Source organism: Jaculus jaculus, chromosome 14, assembly GCF_020740685.1.
Source record: "Jaculus jaculus isolate mJacJac1 chromosome 14, mJacJac1.mat.Y.cur, whole genome shotgun sequence".
In the NCBI taxonomy this organism is placed as follows: Eukaryota; Metazoa; Chordata; class Mammalia; order Rodentia; family Dipodidae; genus Jaculus; species Jaculus jaculus.
Window position 1 is genome coordinate 71,102,708 of NC_059115.1, and position 16,403 is coordinate 71,119,110.

The 16,403-nt window shown below is 52.0% G+C and overlaps 2 protein-coding genes and 1 long non-coding RNA gene across 5 annotated transcripts in view; 2 read left to right on the forward strand and 1 right to left on the reverse strand.

The window, feature by feature from the left end:
- Fam172a (family with sequence similarity 172 member A) overlaps positions 1–4,396 on the forward strand; it is a 438,504-nt gene extending 434,108 nt beyond the window's left edge. The window contains exon 11 of the mRNA XM_045134028.1: positions 4,214–4,396. Coding sequence (XP_044989963.1) covers positions 4,214–4,281 — 68 coding nt within the window. The 3' untranslated portion in view covers positions 4,282–4,396. The remainder of the gene's footprint in view (positions 1–4,213) is intronic.
- On the reverse strand, positions 180–10,034 carry Nr2f1 (nuclear receptor subfamily 2 group F member 1). Of its 3 annotated transcripts, none has more exons than XM_004651619.3 (3): positions 9,521–10,034; positions 6,470–6,997; positions 180–1,223 (listed from the first exon to the last, which is right to left on the reverse strand). In XM_004651619.3, the coding sequence occupies exons 1-3, from the start codon at positions 9,993–9,995 to the stop codon at positions 943–945; spliced, it is 1,284 nt and encodes a 427-aa protein (XP_004651676.3). In that variant the 5' UTR covers positions 9,996–10,034; the 3' UTR covers positions 180–942. The 3 variants fall into 3 exon arrangements, with proteins under 3 accessions (XP_004651676.3, XP_044989960.1, XP_044989959.1); XM_045134025.1 differs by having other exon boundaries at positions 6,470–6,994; positions 9,521–9,668; XM_045134024.1 differs by lacking the exon at positions 9,521–10,034 and adding an exon at positions 7,690–7,806.
- Positions 10,035–11,117: 1,083 nt separating this feature from the next.
- LOC123454784 lies at positions 11,118–13,022 on the forward strand. The gene is made up of 2 exons (XR_006633480.1): positions 11,118–11,443; positions 12,789–13,022. It is a non-coding gene; the product is annotated as an uncharacterized LOC123454784 (long non-coding RNA).
- The last annotated feature ends 3,381 nt before the right edge of the window (positions 13,023–16,403 follow it).

The window sequence follows — 16,403 nt, forward strand, 5'->3', positions numbered from 1 at the left end:
ACCTGGCCTTTCACCTTCCTAAAGCCAAAGCATCACACTAGTTTTAAGAAATGAATGTAGCCAACTTGGACCTTAAAATTCTCTTCCCCTTAAAAAAGCCCAGATTCTAATAATAGCTAAGATAGAAATTAACCAAGGGTTCTCTTGCACTGAGGACATAGTTCAAGCAACCAGACACATGGGTTTTGCTAAATTCTTTTATTTTTGTTTAAATTTTCACTTCAATTTTAATTCTTGAAGAACAGCCTCGACAACATATATCGCACTCATTATAAGAAGCAAAGGGTTATATCAAAAATTATTAGTATAGAATCACAGGAAATCTGGTTTGGAACCAGAAAAAAATACAAAACAGATATAGATACATAGACACAGGACAAATTTTTATAATTATTTGGAAAATGTTATTTTCCCCCTAATTCTTGTTTCCTTTTTCTTTATGCGCATACAATGTTTAAATTTTACAAAAAAATGAAAATAAAGACTAGTATTTTACAAAATGAATAACAATGTTCAGTGTGTGTTTCTACATAAGTTCAGTCCACTTTCATATGAGTTGTTTTCTGTACAGAATATATCCACATCCGTCCACAATAAATCCTGGAAGGTCCATTAGTATCCTTCTATTTTATTAAAATTCTCATGGTCCTCTCTTCCAAAAAACAATTTTTTTTTCTCATTTTCTCACCAGACACAAGATCCATTTTCTTTCCTTCCCAACATACCCACAGGTCCTCTCCTAAAAGTCTCTTTTCCTGGTTTGCAGCTCAGGGTGCATTTCTGCAGGGTGGGCTGCTCCTGTCCCCAGCCTTCTCTCCGCCACCCCCCACCTACTTGTCTGGCCCACTCACCGGCTTCTCCAAGGCATTTGAGTCTTTGGCCTGGGTGAGTCCTCTGAGCCTCTAGGGGTTAGGACAAGGGTAGGTGGGAAGTGCCCAAGGTCTAGGAGCACTGGATGGACATGTAAGGCCAGTTGAAGCTGCTCCCGGACAGTAGCATGTCTCGGATGAGAGTTTCAATGGGGGTTTTACCTACCAAACGGACGAAGAAGAGCTGCTCAATGACCGAGGAGGACACGGTGCGCAGGGAGGGCAATCGCAGCAGCAGTTTGCCAAAGCGGCTGGGCTGGTTGGGGTACTGGCTCCTCACGTACTCCTCCAGAGCGCACTGCGACTTCTCCTGCAGGCTTTCGATGTGAGCAGCATCCGACAGGCCACAGGCGTCTGCCAGAGCAGCCATGGGAGGGAGAGACAGGGAAAAGGGGACAGGCTGTTAGGTGGGTGCACAGAAAAACCCGCACAAAACCATCAGTATTCGAAGAAGGAAAAGAAAAGAAATGCTTCTATAGCTCCACGCTTCCTTCTTCATCATTCCCTTTCCATAGCCCCCCCACCCATGAAAATAAATCAAACCGCCACCTAGTCTAGAGGAGCTGGAAAGAGATGCACACGCATGCAGAGGCGGCAACCTCTGGCCCCTTTGTTTTCCCCTCTTTCACCTCTGGATTAAATAATGTGCAGTGGGGAAGCCACGTCTGCTGCTGTGGGTATGTAGCGGCCCGTCCTCGCCTGCAGGGGAGCATCTTTCTGGCTGCACTCATTAAAAGGAGGACTTTTGCTCCCTTTGCTCTTAAATTTGGGGTGCTAAAGGCCCTTCAAGCAATATGCAGCCTTCAGGTAGTTCTTAAAAGGCTCCTTGGAATCTCGCTTTTAAAACCCAAATAACCCACAACGCAACCAGAAAGCTCAGGAAGAACCTCGATGGTGGAGTGGGCACACGTGGCAGGGGGTAAGGAGCCACAAGCTGGCAGTACCTAGAATCAGATCAAGCCAGTGCTTCTGAGATACAGGACTTGAGATCCACTATCTACGCAAGCAAGGACTCTGCAGCAAATCCTCAGCAAGAGTGTGCACTTCTATCTGTGCCTTAGATCAAGTAATTGAAAATTGGTCACATCTCTGTAAGCTGTATAATAATCAGGAGAAATATGGCTCAGTTACTCCAGGCTGTGGAAAGGAAGCATCTTCAGCAACCAGACAAAAAGCTGGGCTCGTGGCAGCTGATGTTTCTGCCTCATCACTGGGGGTGGGGTGGGGAATTAAGGATGGATTTAGGGGTACATAGGCTTCCTGTAGCAAGACTAAGGGAGGAAAAGGCACTTGGTAGACAATGATGGCATCTCAAGATCTGCATGCTTATTTCAAACCAACCAAAGCTCTTCTCGGACCTTTAAAAACATTTCAAGATAGCAGATTATACTATATTCACCGAACTAGGGCCAAGCAAATAAGAAGGAAGGTGGACTCAGTGGAACCCAATGAAGGATTCTTTCCTGTTTCATACATCCATGTTGTTTTTTTAAATTTTAATGATAAAATAATTTTTAAAACTTGCTTACAGAAGAGCCCTTAGACAGTCAAGAGGTTGACTAGAGATGAAAGACAGAAGTTGTCATATATAGATCAGGGAAGAAACTCATGTATGTCAGTGTCCACAAAAGGAAATTGTATAATAGTCAAATGCAACCCTATAAAGATACAACAAATTGTTCAAAGCAAAAACCCTATGTCTGCTAAGTTTCCATGCTGAAGTGTTTATATTTGAGGAATTAGGATTCACAAAGCATTCTTACACCTTCATCTACAAGGCTATGGCCTCAAGCAAATATATAAATGAAACTAGTGACAACTCAAGAACTTCTGATGCAAGTCTCCTTTGACCCAAGATTCAGACTGGGTTCCTCTCAGATGTCTAATTACTCTAGCCAGCTGGTTTAATACATCCACACTGGCCTGAATTGGTAAGCTACTGGGGTTTTATAGCCAACAGAGCCAGGAGAGGGTCTCTTTAAGAGTTCACTACTTACAGAGGGGACTCTGAGGTCCGCCCTTAGCCCTGCTTACTCGCATGACCATTTCGCAAACCTGTGTTCATATATATCTTGCTTTAACATGCAGTATCTGCCCCATCTGCCATGGATTATTTCCACACAGAGAAATGCAACATGGAAAGAACCCACTGATATCCCAGAAGACAATTTTTTTTTAAGATCCATATGGCACCCCATCCTCCAGGTCATTTATCTGATATTTACGATGAATGTCTGTAGAATACAAGGTCACTTCCCCACTCCTAGACAGGCCACTTCAAAAGAATGAACACTGGAAAAGTGCACTTGGTTCCTGTGTTGGCTGCTTCCATTTCTCGCCTGGAGCTTTGAAGGAGCGATGTTTGCTTCTGGGCCTGTCTGCCTGGCTGGCACAAGCCAACCCCCCTGTAGCATCCCTTCAAAAGGAGCCCTCGTTTTGGCCTGGCTTCATACCCTAGGTAATCATTTGCCCTTTGCAGCAAGAATCTCCCAACTGTGGACAGATAGTATGAGGTCTCATATCACTTGATGGGCTGTGGTGGCAAAGCTAAGTTTGTGTGTGAATGAGTGTGGGGGTGGTGTGTGTGTGGGGGGGCAACTCAGTACATATTTGCACTCCATGAGTTATAGTCCAGATAAGAAAAGGAGAGATGGAATGTGCAAGATCCATGTCTCACTTTTTATATGGTAGTGTCAATGTGGGAACCCTCAATATTTCTTCTGCAGTGTATGGAAAAGAAATTATGTAAATAAATAACCATTACTGCTCAGGCCCTCCCGGCTTAGCCTTTGTAGTGCACAGAATGTATTTCATGTTGTGCATTCAGAAGAGTTTAGTGCTCAGGAAATATAGATGTAATCAGCTGCCATAACTAGAAATCAAAGTTATTATTGTGCTGAAAATGGATTTATTGTATTTATGTTAACTAGATGGCTGTTTTTAGAGTCTGTCTCAGTTATTTGAAGGGATATTTAGGTGTATGAATTAAAGAATATTTTTTAAAAATAAGTTCAGGTCATGACCTAGTCTTTGGATGCTGTCCAGAATATTAAGGATTAAACATACCATCCGGAGGCCAAATGTGAAAACCACCATGGGGGACCCTCATGCCAGCTTCAAATGCTTAGCCAGAGCAAACCACGTTGAACAATATGTCTAAAATCGTCTTTTTCATCATTCAAACTTTGTTTTAAAAGTTGGATGACTTTGAGAAGGCTTCCCATGAATTCCCTTCTGGCTAGCAATCAAAACAAGTTTAGTCAAAAGTGGAAATGTGTTGTATGGAAAAGGGGGTGGTGGTGGTGATGGTGAATTACTACTGACAGCTCTATTTCCATTTTCAGATATTCTACCTGCCATTTTCCAACAAAATAATACTATTGTTCACTTCTCTACACCCCTCGCACCTTGAAGAGTTGGTTCAAGAAACTTCTTTTGGAGAACTTTTTCTAAAAAGGGACACTTTTCACAGGAATGTTTCAGGATGGAAAGTTAAAAGGAAAGCATGAATAATTCCACAATGTTCCCTGCAGCCTACACAGTCCTTGCTTCTCTCTGGGAAAGGCCAGGAGATCAGCAGAGTCAAGGATGTTCAAAGAACCTTAGGGGAAACCAGCAAAAGGGAGGAAAGATCTTTCTTGAGAAGACCTCTGTCCAGCTCCAAGTCACTTTTCTGCTTTGAGACACCCCACTGGATGAGGGTTTTCAAAGCTCAGTTGCTCTGACACTGGCTTGCTTCCTGATAAATTTGGCTAAAGAGCTGGGTAGTTGGAGAGCTAGCCTGGCCTCCGCCTGCCAGAGCGAAAGGAGCCTGGCCCTGCTTCCCAGGCGCATTGTCCCCTTTGAAAAACATGCTTCCATCCCAAAGACATAAGAAGATAAAATGCATTCAAACACTGCGGAGGTTATTCAATAAATCTTCCATTTGTCTTAAGGTTTGTACTTTATCCCCTTGCAAAGAATAACTCCCTCTCTCCCTAGCAGTCCTGCATTTGCACAGAAAGTAAAAGGGGGGGCAGTCCAAGTCCATGGCTCTGGCCACCCTGCATACCAATGAGCTGCTCTTGTCTAAATAAATTATCTGCTGTTCGGATCGATATTAATACTACATTTGCTACATTACAATATTGTGCAAATTTAAGAGTCATTTTAATACAATGTAAATACGATTCTTCACGCATGAAACCCACGAAATACTGATAGATTATACACACTGCTCACTGCTCAGCAAGGCCTTGGGAAAGAGGTTGTGCCATCTCTGCTCAAGAATGGTTTTAATTTGGCATTCGGAGGGCCTGGCTTTAGGGTAGATTTATGAGAATGGTTTATTTGTTCTCCAAATGGCGGAATTAAAAACAATAGTGCCAATAACGGTGGTAAAACTGCAGCTTACCCTACTCACAGTGGGCAGGGCCCAAGACCCAGTGTAAGCCGCTCTGTTCCCCACCAGAGTCCTTTCTGGCTTTGTTTATATTTCCCCCATTACCTGCTGTCCCGGGTGTTTATATGTTTCCCTCTTGCAGGTTACAATAATAAAAGGCGGGTAGTGTTCTCACCAGCTCAGACCAGAGCACCTTCAAAGGCAACGTTAATGCACTTTCCTGGAAGTTAATTTGAACCATCTATCATAAGAGAAATTGTTAACATGCGTGTTACCACCGCCTACACTTAATTTGCTATTTTTTTTAAGGCACTCTTTTTACATTTTCAATGTTCATGTGCTTTGCATAGCTATGGAATTTATCTCCCGGGCTAGGGCTAGGAATCCCCTCATGCTTGCAGCTTCAGCAGTATTGCTTTCTTTTTCTTTTTCTTTTTCTTCTTCTTCTTTTTTTTTTAAAATCTTTCTTGTTTAGATCGAATCCGTTTTTTACGACCCCCAATAACGTCAGCAACTGCAAACATGAATGGTTTCCGATAAGGGAAAATCAGGCAGCAATAAAGCGGGATTATTTATGATTTATTTGTGCGTATTCTTCTCTTTCCTCTTCTCCCTGTGTCTCTTTTTCTTTTTTTTTTTTGGTGGTGGTGGTGTGGGGAGGGAGAACTCATCCAGGGATCGAGCCACACAGAATAGGAAGCCACATTCCCACGTTCTCTTGCTTCCCTCTCCTCCCCCAGAAACGCTGAGCTCCGACACACACACACACACACACACACACACACACACACACACACACTCCCTGCATGCACACGCGCGCAGCAGCCAGGCTATCCACAGCACCGCCTCTCCCCCATCCCCAGACGCACAGTCTCCGGGGCTGCGGCCCGCGCGCCGCGCCAGGCTCCAGGCCATTAGGCCCAGCAGCCCGCGGTCCCCGCTCCGCCTCGGCTCCCGCACCGCCGCGCTCCCAAGATGGCAGCGGCGCAGCCCCGCAGCGTCCCCGGGCGTGGGGGTGGGGGTCGTGGTGGTGGCGGGTGGGGGGAGGTGGTCTGCGGACCCCTGCCAGGTCCAAGGTCCAGCGAAGCGTCACCCCCGCCCCCACCCCCCCGCGCGCGCACACACACACACACACCCCGCGCCCTGGCCTCACCCAGCCGCAGGGGACCGTGCGGGAGGTCGGGGAGGCCGGGCTCCCTCCCCGCGACCGCAGCCTCACCTGACGTGAACAGCACGATGGCTTTGAGGCAGCTGTACTCGGCGGAGTCGACGTGCAGCGCCTTGAGCTTCTCCACCTGTTCCTGAAAGATGCGGATGTGGTCCATGAAGGCCACGACGCGGTCCGCGGACATGGGCGAGGCGTGCAGGCCCGCGGCGGCCAGCAGCGGCGCCACGTGCAGGGGCATGGAGCACTGGGCCGCGTTGAGCACGAACAGCTCGCTCCAGGTGAGGCGTAGCAGGGACACCTGGTCGGTGATCTGCAGATCCGGGAAGAAGGGGATGTTGCGGGCCCACTCGACGGCGCTGAAGAGCAGGCGCGCGGCCAGCTCGCAGATGTTCTCGATGCCCATGATGTTGTTGGGCTGCATGCACTGGCTGCCGTAGCGCGACGTGGGGTAGGGTTCTGCGCGCAGCAGCAGCGAGATGTAGCCGGACAGGTAGCAGTGGCCATTGAGGGGGTCCCCGTTGGTGAGTGCGTACTGGCCTGGATTGGGCTGGGTTGGAGGCATTCTTCCTCGCTGAACCGCTGACAAAAAGAAAGAGAGAAAAGAGGCAATGTGCATCCAGAGGGCTTGAGAACATAGCCGAGCCGAAACGCAACCCACACACAATGCGGTTCTCTTCCTGAAGTCACACGGGCGCCCAGCCCGGCACCTCGTCCCCGCTGGCTCTCGGTCACAGCCCACCCTGCAAGGCGGTCCATGGTGAAGCCCTCCAACTCCACGGGCTCCGTGTGTCCGGCCACAGCCTGTGCCCCTGGCCATCTCAGCGCGGGTAGAGGTAGGCCCGATTTCAGGGCCCCCAGCTTCACGTGGCCAAGAAAATGCTACCCAACCCCGTGGCTACCCGGGAGCAACATGCAGATAAGCGACACCCCATTCACCCTCCAGAATGAAACAAATCAGAGTTCAAAAGAAAAACAAAAAAAGGCGAAACCTGAGAAAGATTTTGGTTCGAGGCAAGGGTCTAAGCGGCCTCTACATTTACAAACAAGCAACGTTTTACTTATAAAATGTTTCCATATTCTTACAAAGTGCTATAGAATTAACTTTAGAAAAGATAAAAGTTGCATCTCTTACTGACCACTTAGAACTTTTGAGCAGAGAACAAGTATTCGGCACCCCTCCCCTCTTCCCTCCCTTTGCTCGACCCCATACAAAGTTCTCGCTATTAAAAGCAACAGAAAATTAAAAAATTTCAAGAAAAGGTTGAACTTACAGTAGCCAAACATTATTGAAAAAAGTGGGAAATATAATTAATGTCTGTTCTGCGCGGTGCCACTGCAGCCAGCTTTTGCCCAGTGAGTGCACGAGCTTGCAACTGCAAAAACACTGGATTCATTAACCATCTGAATGCAAAACGTAAGCATGCTTTGAGTTCTTAAAGCTGACCAAAGTTTTTTTTTTTTAAATGTGTATGTTTTACTTCAACAGTGCCAGCATTTTAAATTGCCATGTAAACAAAGACAACTTTAAGGAAAGTTAGGGCCACTGAACTATACCCCCCCCACACAAATTAGTACAGATCCTGCCATATCCACAGAACTGTCTCATTTCAGGTGGTACACTCTTAAGTTTGCTTTGGTTTTAATTCCAATGCAAGTTCCACTGCAATTGACTTTCTTGAAGCACAATGGGGCTAGAATACTTCTTCTAATTATAGTTTTGAACTTGGCAGTTATTTTTCAATTAAATAAGAGCACAATTCAAAGCTTCTCTCTCTCTCTCTCTCTCTCTCAGATGCCTACAAAATCTCCCTGCAGCTAGAAATGAAGTCATCATATTTTCCCCGAGAGCTGAGAGAATTCAATTTCTTTTCTTGTGGCATATAAAATATAATTTTAAAGTCAATTACAAGAAGGAGTAATCTGCATTCTGCAAAATTGACTGGTTCACTGATTTGACTATAAGACATCTTTAATGATTGTCAGGAGATAAACTTTAACTATAAACCGCAAAATATATTTATAAGGAAAAGTGCTCCATCTCTTCACATGAACATGAAGCATATCCAAATACAACATCAAAAGTTCTGTTAAAAATAAAAACAACAAACCCATCCAGCACAGGGGTTAAAGGATGCTGAGGCTCATGCCAGCTGCAGTCTATGCATTATGGCCAAGTCAGAAGGACCGGTAAATGCCGTTGTAAACTGTAATTTGTATGCAGTATTTAAGCAGAGGGTGGAGTTTGATGAAGAAATAAAACGAGGATAGTGCTTTAAAAAAAAATGACACTACTATGAAAGCAGGGTTCAGTCACAAACTTCCCTTTCAAAGTAAAGGGGTGAAAACAAGGCCACAGCTCGGGAGGAGGCGGCCCCAGCTCCCTGAAGAGGAGAGGGAACCAGTGAACAGGCCAGAAGCCCCCTCCCCACCTTCCCTCCTAATTAGACCTACAAGTGCCATAAATCTCACTCCTCTTTTTCTAAGCTAAGCTTCCAAAAGGATGATGGCAGCAATGAATCTATGATTCAGGGTCCTCCAGCCCCCAGCCCCTCTCCTGTTAGAAATAAAGGGTATGAAGAGGTGGACAGGAAAGTGGAATGAAAAAGAAAGAAAGAAAGAAAGAAAACACACACACACACACACACACACACACACACAGAAACAGTTTTCTGGGGTGTGTATGTGGGGGGGGAGATAAGCACCCCTGCCCAAGTTCATGGCAGCGCAGCCCCAGGCATCCTCACGCCCAGGCGGGAAAGGCTCACAGCGGGCACATCCAGCAGCAGAAGGGAGGGATCTGAGCCTGTAGCTTAGGATCCCGGGGACACAATCCTGAGCAGGCAGCGGGCGGGGTTGGGGAGCCGGGGAGAAGAGCGCAGGCCGGGAGGGGGAGGCAGTAGCGACGAGCTGGTAGGGGGAGGGAGCACCGGGAGAGGGTGGGTGGGGGGGGGGAGAGGAAGGCAGCAGGATTGGGGAACCGGGATGGGCCCCGGGACCCGGGCAGCACCAGCCCCAGACAGCAGCCACCCAAGCCAGAGAGAAAGAAAGAGAGCCAGGGAGGCTGGTGGAGCGCGGGCAGTGTAGCCGAGAAGAAATACTCACCTTCCCGCCTCATGCCCACTTTGAGGCACTTCTTGAGGCGGCAGTATTGGCACTGGTTGCGGTGGTGCTGGTCGATGGGACAGTTCCTGTTGGCACGGCATGTGTAAGTTAAGTTCCTGCGGACGCTCCTCTTGAAGAAACTTTTGCAGCCCTCGCAGGTGAATTGACCGTAGTGCTTGCCGCTCGACTTGTCCCCGCACACCACGCATTCGATGTGCTGCTGGCTCTGGCCCGACCCGGGCGGGCCCTGGCCCTTGTCCCCCGCCGTGCCGGGGGTAGCGGGCGGTCCCGGCTGGCCCGGGGTCTGCGGCGTGTGCGGCGCTCCGGAGCCCGCCTGCTGCTGCTGCTCGCCGGCGCCGCCGCCACCGCCGCCGCCGCCGCCGCGGGCTGCCTGCGCTGCGGGGTTGGGGCCGCCGGGGTTGCCCCCGGCCACGTCGTCCTGCGGATCTCGCCAGCTGCTAACTACCATTGCCATATCTTTGGGCCCGGGGAGCGCTGGGGGGAGCCGAGCTGCTCGCCGAGGGCCGCGGGACGCGCGGGCGCGCTGCTGGGAGGGGAAGGGGAAGGGGAAGGGGGGGAGGGGGAGGGGGCGGGGGGCCCACCGGGCGCCCCGGGGTCGCGGGAGCCGAGCCCGAGCCGGGCACCGGCCTCTGCCTCCTCCTCCTCCTCCTCCTCCTCCGCCGCCGCCGCTGCCGCCGCCGCCGCCGTTACTGCCTCGGCCGCCCGGCTGCTGCTGCTGCCGCTGCCGCCGCGCGCCCGCCCGCCCGCCCTGCTGGCGTTTTGTTGTGGTTCCTGCTGTTTTCTTTCTCTCTTTTTTTGCAGCCCCCCCAGGCTCTCCGGCTTCCCCCCCAACACCTCAACACCCCTGCTCCCCTCGCCCGCTCCCCCCCCGCGCTCCGATCCTGGGGGGGCACGCTCTCTCTCCTCTCCTCCTCTCCTCTCTCTCTCTCCCCCCCTCCCCACCCCCCGGCGAGCAAGCTCCCTTCTCTCGCTTTTTTCTTCTTCCCCAAGTTGCAAAATCAGAAATGGCACAGGCGGCAGCCGGGAGCCGCGCGGGGCGCAGCGCCGGGGGCGGCGGGCATGGGCCACGGCGCGCGCACACACACTCGCCCTCCGCCTCGCCCGCACCCCCCGCGCACGCACACGCACACACACACTCGCGCGCGCACACACACACACGCACACACACACACACACACACACACACTCGCTCACCCGCGCCGGGCGCCCTCCCGCCGGCCGCTCGGGCTAAGCGCTGCGCGCGGGCTGAACCGACATAGAGGAAGCCGGCGAGGACGCAGGCGGCGGCCGAGAAGGAGGAGGAGGAGGAGGAAGATGAGATGGAGGAGGAGGAGAGGAGGGTCGCGGCTGCGAGCGCCGCTGGAACTGCCTCCTCGGCCGCTGGGACGAGCGCCGCTGGAGGAGCCCAGGCCCGGGCCGGAGTCCGTGCGGGAGTCGGTGCCGCACCACCCGGAGGGCGCGCGAGCCAAGGCCGGGGCCGCCCGCGCCTCCGCCTCCGCCGCCGCCGCTGTCCCGGCGGGAGCCCTCGCGGGGCTCGGGAGTGCGCGGGGAGCGGGGAGAGCCGAGCGAAGCTGCCGGCGACGATCAGGGCGCGCGGGTGTCCGGGGGCCAGGTCCAGGGCCGGACGCGGCCAGCCATTCAGGAAGGCAGCGCTGGGGAGCTGGAGGCGGCCGGCGAGGAGGATCACACACTTTGCTCTTTTTGTTGTGCCGGTGGCGCCCGGCTCTCGCTGCTGCCTTCTTCTTCTTTCCGGAGGTGACGGAAGGGAGAGAAAAATACGGGATAATTCACGCCGGCGACGATTTCACAGCAAAATAGGAAAAAAATTTTTAAAAAAAAAAATCTGAAGAAAACACTTGAAAAAAAAGGAAGGCAAAAGAGAAAGCGAGAGAGACATCCAAAGTAGGTCGAATAAATAATCCTTTTCCTCCTTCTTGCTCCTTCTTCTGCTTCTGCTATAACACACAGAGCTAGTTAAAAAAACCCTGGAGTTCGCCCAAAAATGTTCTTTTTTTAGTATTTTAAATAAGTGCTCTTCAGCCGGGAACCAACACCCTCCCTCCAAAAAAAATCATATATGTATAAAATAACGATAAGAAGAATACGAAGGGGGATGCCGAGTCCTCCTTTTTTTTAAGTTTAGCCCTCTCTCTTCCTCAGGAATGGAGTGAAAGAGAAAAGGAGGGAGGAGAAAAAAAGGACAGAAGGAAGGAGAAGAAGGAGAGAAACAACTAGTAGAATATATGAGAAAAAAGAAAGGAGAGAGAGGCAAGAGAAGAGTGAGCGAGAAAGGAGAGGAGGAAGAGGGGGGAGAAAGAGAAGAGAGGAGAGAGAGAGAGAGGGAGAGAGAGAGGTAGAGAGAGAGAGAGAGAGAGAGAGAGAGGAGAGAGAGAGACCCAAAAATTGAATGCGTTTAAACGGGAGGACTCGCAGAGCAATGTTTCCGAAAGGGGGATCTGCGCGAATGTCTGTATATAGTGAACTTTGACACTACTATTGAAACTGACACGTTTCTATGGAGATCGCTGCCTTATATGGAGCTCGTGTCAAGGAGCCAAGAGAACGGCTGCTGGCAACTGATAATCAAAGGCGACTGACTGGTCAGAGCCCTGAATGGGGGGGAAGAGAAAATGGGAGGCTAAGGTTAGCCAAGCCTCCTTCACGCCATTGGTTGAAGAGCCCCTCCCCCTCCTCTTTTTCTTTCTTTCTTTTTTTTTTCTCTCCCCTCCCTCTCAGCTACCTACAGACTGGGATGCCGTAGGGAGGAGGAGAGAAAGTGAGGGGGGGGGGTGCTTCTGACAAGCGCAATTTACATTGAGATCACCCTGCGCTGCTATTTACTGAGACCTGATTAGTATGGGTCGTGTATGGTCACACGCACTCACACACATACACACACACACACACACACGAGGGGGAAGGGAAAGAGAACGCGTTGCAGTGGGAAGGGTGAGACCGAGAAGGGTATTATTTTTATGTCTTCTAAAAAGTTAAAAAATCAGATTTTATGAGCGTAGAGAAAGTGTCATTGAACATGTTGGAGGAAAAAAAAAATAATGAGAATGAAACCCCACTGTTTTAATGATTTGTGAAATATACTAGGTGTGGATTTTCTCCTTTCACATTAAGAAAAAGAAAGCCACAATCCTACTTTGGATCGCGTTCACTTTATATCCCTTTTCAAATAGACATTCTCCTCGTGTTTTGATCTGAACTATATCGTAGTTCTTTTTTTTTTTTTTTTAAGGTTTGATTACGACAGAACACTCGTGGGATTGAAGCTATTGCCACAAATTCGATCTGAATCGACGTTCCCTATTCATCCCAAAGATGATTTTAAAGTCAACTTTCCCATCAATTCTGGTTTTTTTTTTTTTTCCCCCCTTGCTGCTGCTGCTGCTTCTTCTTTTAATCCCCAGGCCTATTCCAAACTCCAAACAAAGCTTCAACAATATTAATAAAACAGCAGTATGCGCTCATATTGTGTGTGTGTGTGTGTGTGTGTGTGTGTGTGTGTGTGTGTGTGTGTGTCTCGGGGGTGGGGGAGATGGAGACCCTGTTCCCGAAGGTGATTGGTCGCAGGAGGCGGGGCCGGCGAGAGAGGAGCGGGTCCCCGCCGCGGGGCCCGCAGGAATCGCTGGCTCGGGCTGCCACCTAGCGGACGGGAGCCGCTTCCCCGGGGCCGCGCGCCGCCGAGCCCGGCTCCGCGCCCCGCCCGCCCGCCCGCCCGCCCGCCCGCGCCGGCTCTGCAAACCAACGCTGCTACTTTGAAAATTCTTTCAATGGATCTCTCTCTACCTCCTCCCCCCCCATCCTTGAAAGATCGTACTTCGCGGGGGGGGGGGGGAGATACTTCTATTAGTTACATATTCTCCAATCCCACACTCGCACCCCCCCCCCACACCCCGTCTCCAAACCGCCACCCTCGTTTTCAGATCGCTCCCCTAAGGCAGGCTGGGGCGGGCGCGGAGCGGCGGAGTGACAAAGCCGCCGCCGCCGCCGCCGCCGCCGCCGCCGGGAGTGGGAGTCGCTGCTGCCAGCCGTGCCCACCCCCGCGCTCGACTCCAGGGAGCGTAAAAGTTTGTCTCGGCTCAAGCGTTCCCAGCTCCGTCTCGCCCTCGGGTAAAGGGGGGAAGTAAATGGCCACGCTGAGTGGACAGAGGTAGGGATTTTTTTTTTTTTTTTGTCTCTCCATACTCCTTCTCACTTTACATTCCACCGGGGAGGGGTTTAGGAAAGCACTGGCAGGTTTTGGAAGGGGGGGGGGTGTGCGTTTTTGTGCTTCTTCCGGCTCAGGAGCCGCTTAGGGACCGCTTAGTGACCGGTGATTTTTTTTTTTTTTTTAAGCAGAATAAAGGTTTTCTCCTAAGTGCCCCACATCCCCCCCCACTCCAGCTCTAGTGATGGAGAGACCGTCCGTGCTCCCCGAGTGCGGCGGCCCCATTGTACGTAACTGATGGTGGGGGAGGCGACTGGTGCGGGGTTGACAGGGAAGGGGGGCGAGCTTGGCATGGGATCCTGGCCCTGGCCCTGCGGCCCTGATACACGCGTTCAAGTCTCCTGGTTGGTTTAGAGGTGAAACTGATATGATTATAATATACCACCCCACCCCACCCCATTAAAATACAAAATAAAGAAGGAAGTGAGAGAGAGAGAGAGAGGAGAGAGAGAGAGAGAGAGAGAGAGCGAGAGAGAGTGAGCGAGACAGCGCTGTTTATATAGAAATTCTAAATTCTATTCCCCATGCAGTCGGAGGCAAGGAGTCGCGAGCGGAAGGAGCAGGCAGAAAGAAGGAGGCTGGGAGAGATCTGTAAGCAGATCGCAGACAGTAAGATGGGAGAGGAGGAGAGAGCGAGCGTCAGGGGACCGGAGGCCTGCTGGACGGCGGGTCCGCCTGGCCAGCCCTCCCCTCGGACCCTCCACGGTGCGCGGTGGGCACCAGAATCGAGACTCAGCCAAGCCCGGCCCCCACCAGGCAGGTAACGCCAACGATTCTCGTTTCTTTTGAACTCGGGGTTGGTGATGTGGTCAGGCAAGGGAGGCAGTCTTCCTTGGCGAGGCTCGCCCAGGCTGGAGAAGGGAGTCACACCGCAGCCCAGGTGGGACCGCGGGAACTTTGCGCAGGGCCTGGCTCCCGGGCCAGCTTCGGCCCGAGGTCGCTTCGCCCCCTCCTAGAAGGTCCAGCATCAGTCCCTATCCAAAGCAGGTTTCCCCCACCTCCACCCACGGTTCCCCGTTCCCTCCCCACCCCCTCCCCCCGCCGCGGGCGGGAAACGTCTGCCTGGGGCCGGGGATGGCGACTGGGGACCGCGCCGGCTTCAGCGTCCGCGCAGGCAGCCCCGAGCCGAGCCGAGCCGAGCCGGAGCTGCGGCGGAGCCCGCCGGCCCGGGCGCTCGCACCACACCGGCTGCGGCCGGCCGGGACCTCCCCGGCTTGGCTCAGACGCCCACCGGCGGTCGCCGTTTGTAATGTAAGGCAATCGATGGTTGCCTGTTTGATGTGGGCGATAGTGTCAGCGGATTAAAAGGGACATCAGCCGTTCTATGGTGCAGAGAACCTGCGGCGGCCGCGGGGAGAATCTGCCCCGGGGTAGCAGAGCCGGATTCCTCCCGCTGCGCCAGGCGGGCTGGGGGCGGGGAGGAGGTCACACCCCTGCTGTGTGTGTGTGTGTGTGTGTGTGTGTGTGTGTGTGTGTGTGTGTGTGTGTGAGCTTCAATTAAGACCAACAGCAGCTCTTTCCTTGGCACTGGGCAGGGGCGCGCGTTTGCGTCAGAGGGCGCGCAGGGTGGGCGAGCGGGGCACTGGGGGTTGGCGGGGGCGGGTGGGCAGCGGACACCAGGGACCGCTCTCCCGGGCCTGGGTGGGCTCCTGAATGAGTCATCTTTGCCTGGAAGGACTAGTCAGGGGTCAGATTCTGCAACAAGGCTGGAGGGCCCGCTGAGAGTCCCTGGGAGAGGTGGCGCCCCCACCAATCCTCATGGTGGACTGTTCTTGCTCCCATCAAGCTTTCAAACTTGCAAAAAAAAAAAAAAAAAAAAAAAAAAAAAAGGGCCTCTGGGACCTGGACCGTGACTCCGGGGCCGTGGATCTCCAGGCCTCTGGCAAAGGGTTCAGTCCCTCTGCGAGGAAAGGGGAGACGCAGTCTGCAGCCCTAGTTCCCTCGTGGGTTTGGAGGGCTGTTCGCTGGTGGAAGCCTCTGGCTTCTCCGAAATGAGCCGTTGGATCCCCACCTCCCTCGTCAGGTGTCCCCGTTTTCTTTCTGGAGAAGGGCTAGGGTGAAATCGAGACTTTCTGCGGAGGGCTTGTCCACCTCTGTGGACTCGGGCCGCACGTGGGACCCAGTCTCTCTCCAGGACCAGGGGCTCCCCGCGTGCAGCTGCGCGTCCACCGAGCGCCCCACTTGTACTCACAGCGCTGCTTCTGGCAAAATGGCTTCCACGGAGGCCACGAGGGGGTCAGCGCCCGTCTTGGGAGCCTAGGCTTGCTCTCTTCCAGGCTATGATTGGCTATTACTCCAAGTTGACATACTTTGTCCTGGGCCTACCTAATTATCTGTTGTCTGGTAGAGGACATAATAGAAAGTGACACACACACACACACACACACACATTTATTTGTGGACACCTTGATTTCCAAACTGTGAAATTCCACACACAAGTCTAGGCACGCCCAGCTGTGCAGAAAACGAAGTTACAATTTCCGCCCTTCTTCCACTGTTCTCTCTTCCTCAGATTTCTTCCTTCTGTCTTCTCACCCAGGCCCCTGCCTCCACACCATCCTGCGACACTGGAAAGTTACAGTGAGTCTGAAATTTGTTTCTTGGACCAGAGCCCGTGTGGCTTTAGTCTCAGCACTTTATCCT

Coding starts and splice junctions, on each gene's coding strand:
- Nr2f1 (XM_004651619.3), bottom strand. CDS start 9,995: ATGGCAATGGTAGTTAGCAGCTGGCGAGATCCGCAGGACGACGTGGCC. Junction 6,998..9,520: donor AGTGGGCATGAGGCGGGAAG/GTGAGTATTTCT, acceptor TCTTTTTGTCAG/CGGTTCAGCGAGGAAGAATG. Junction 1,224..6,469: donor CATCGTGCTGTTCACGTCAG/GTGAGGCTGCGG, acceptor CTGCTCTGGCAG/ACGCCTGTGGCCTGTCGGAT.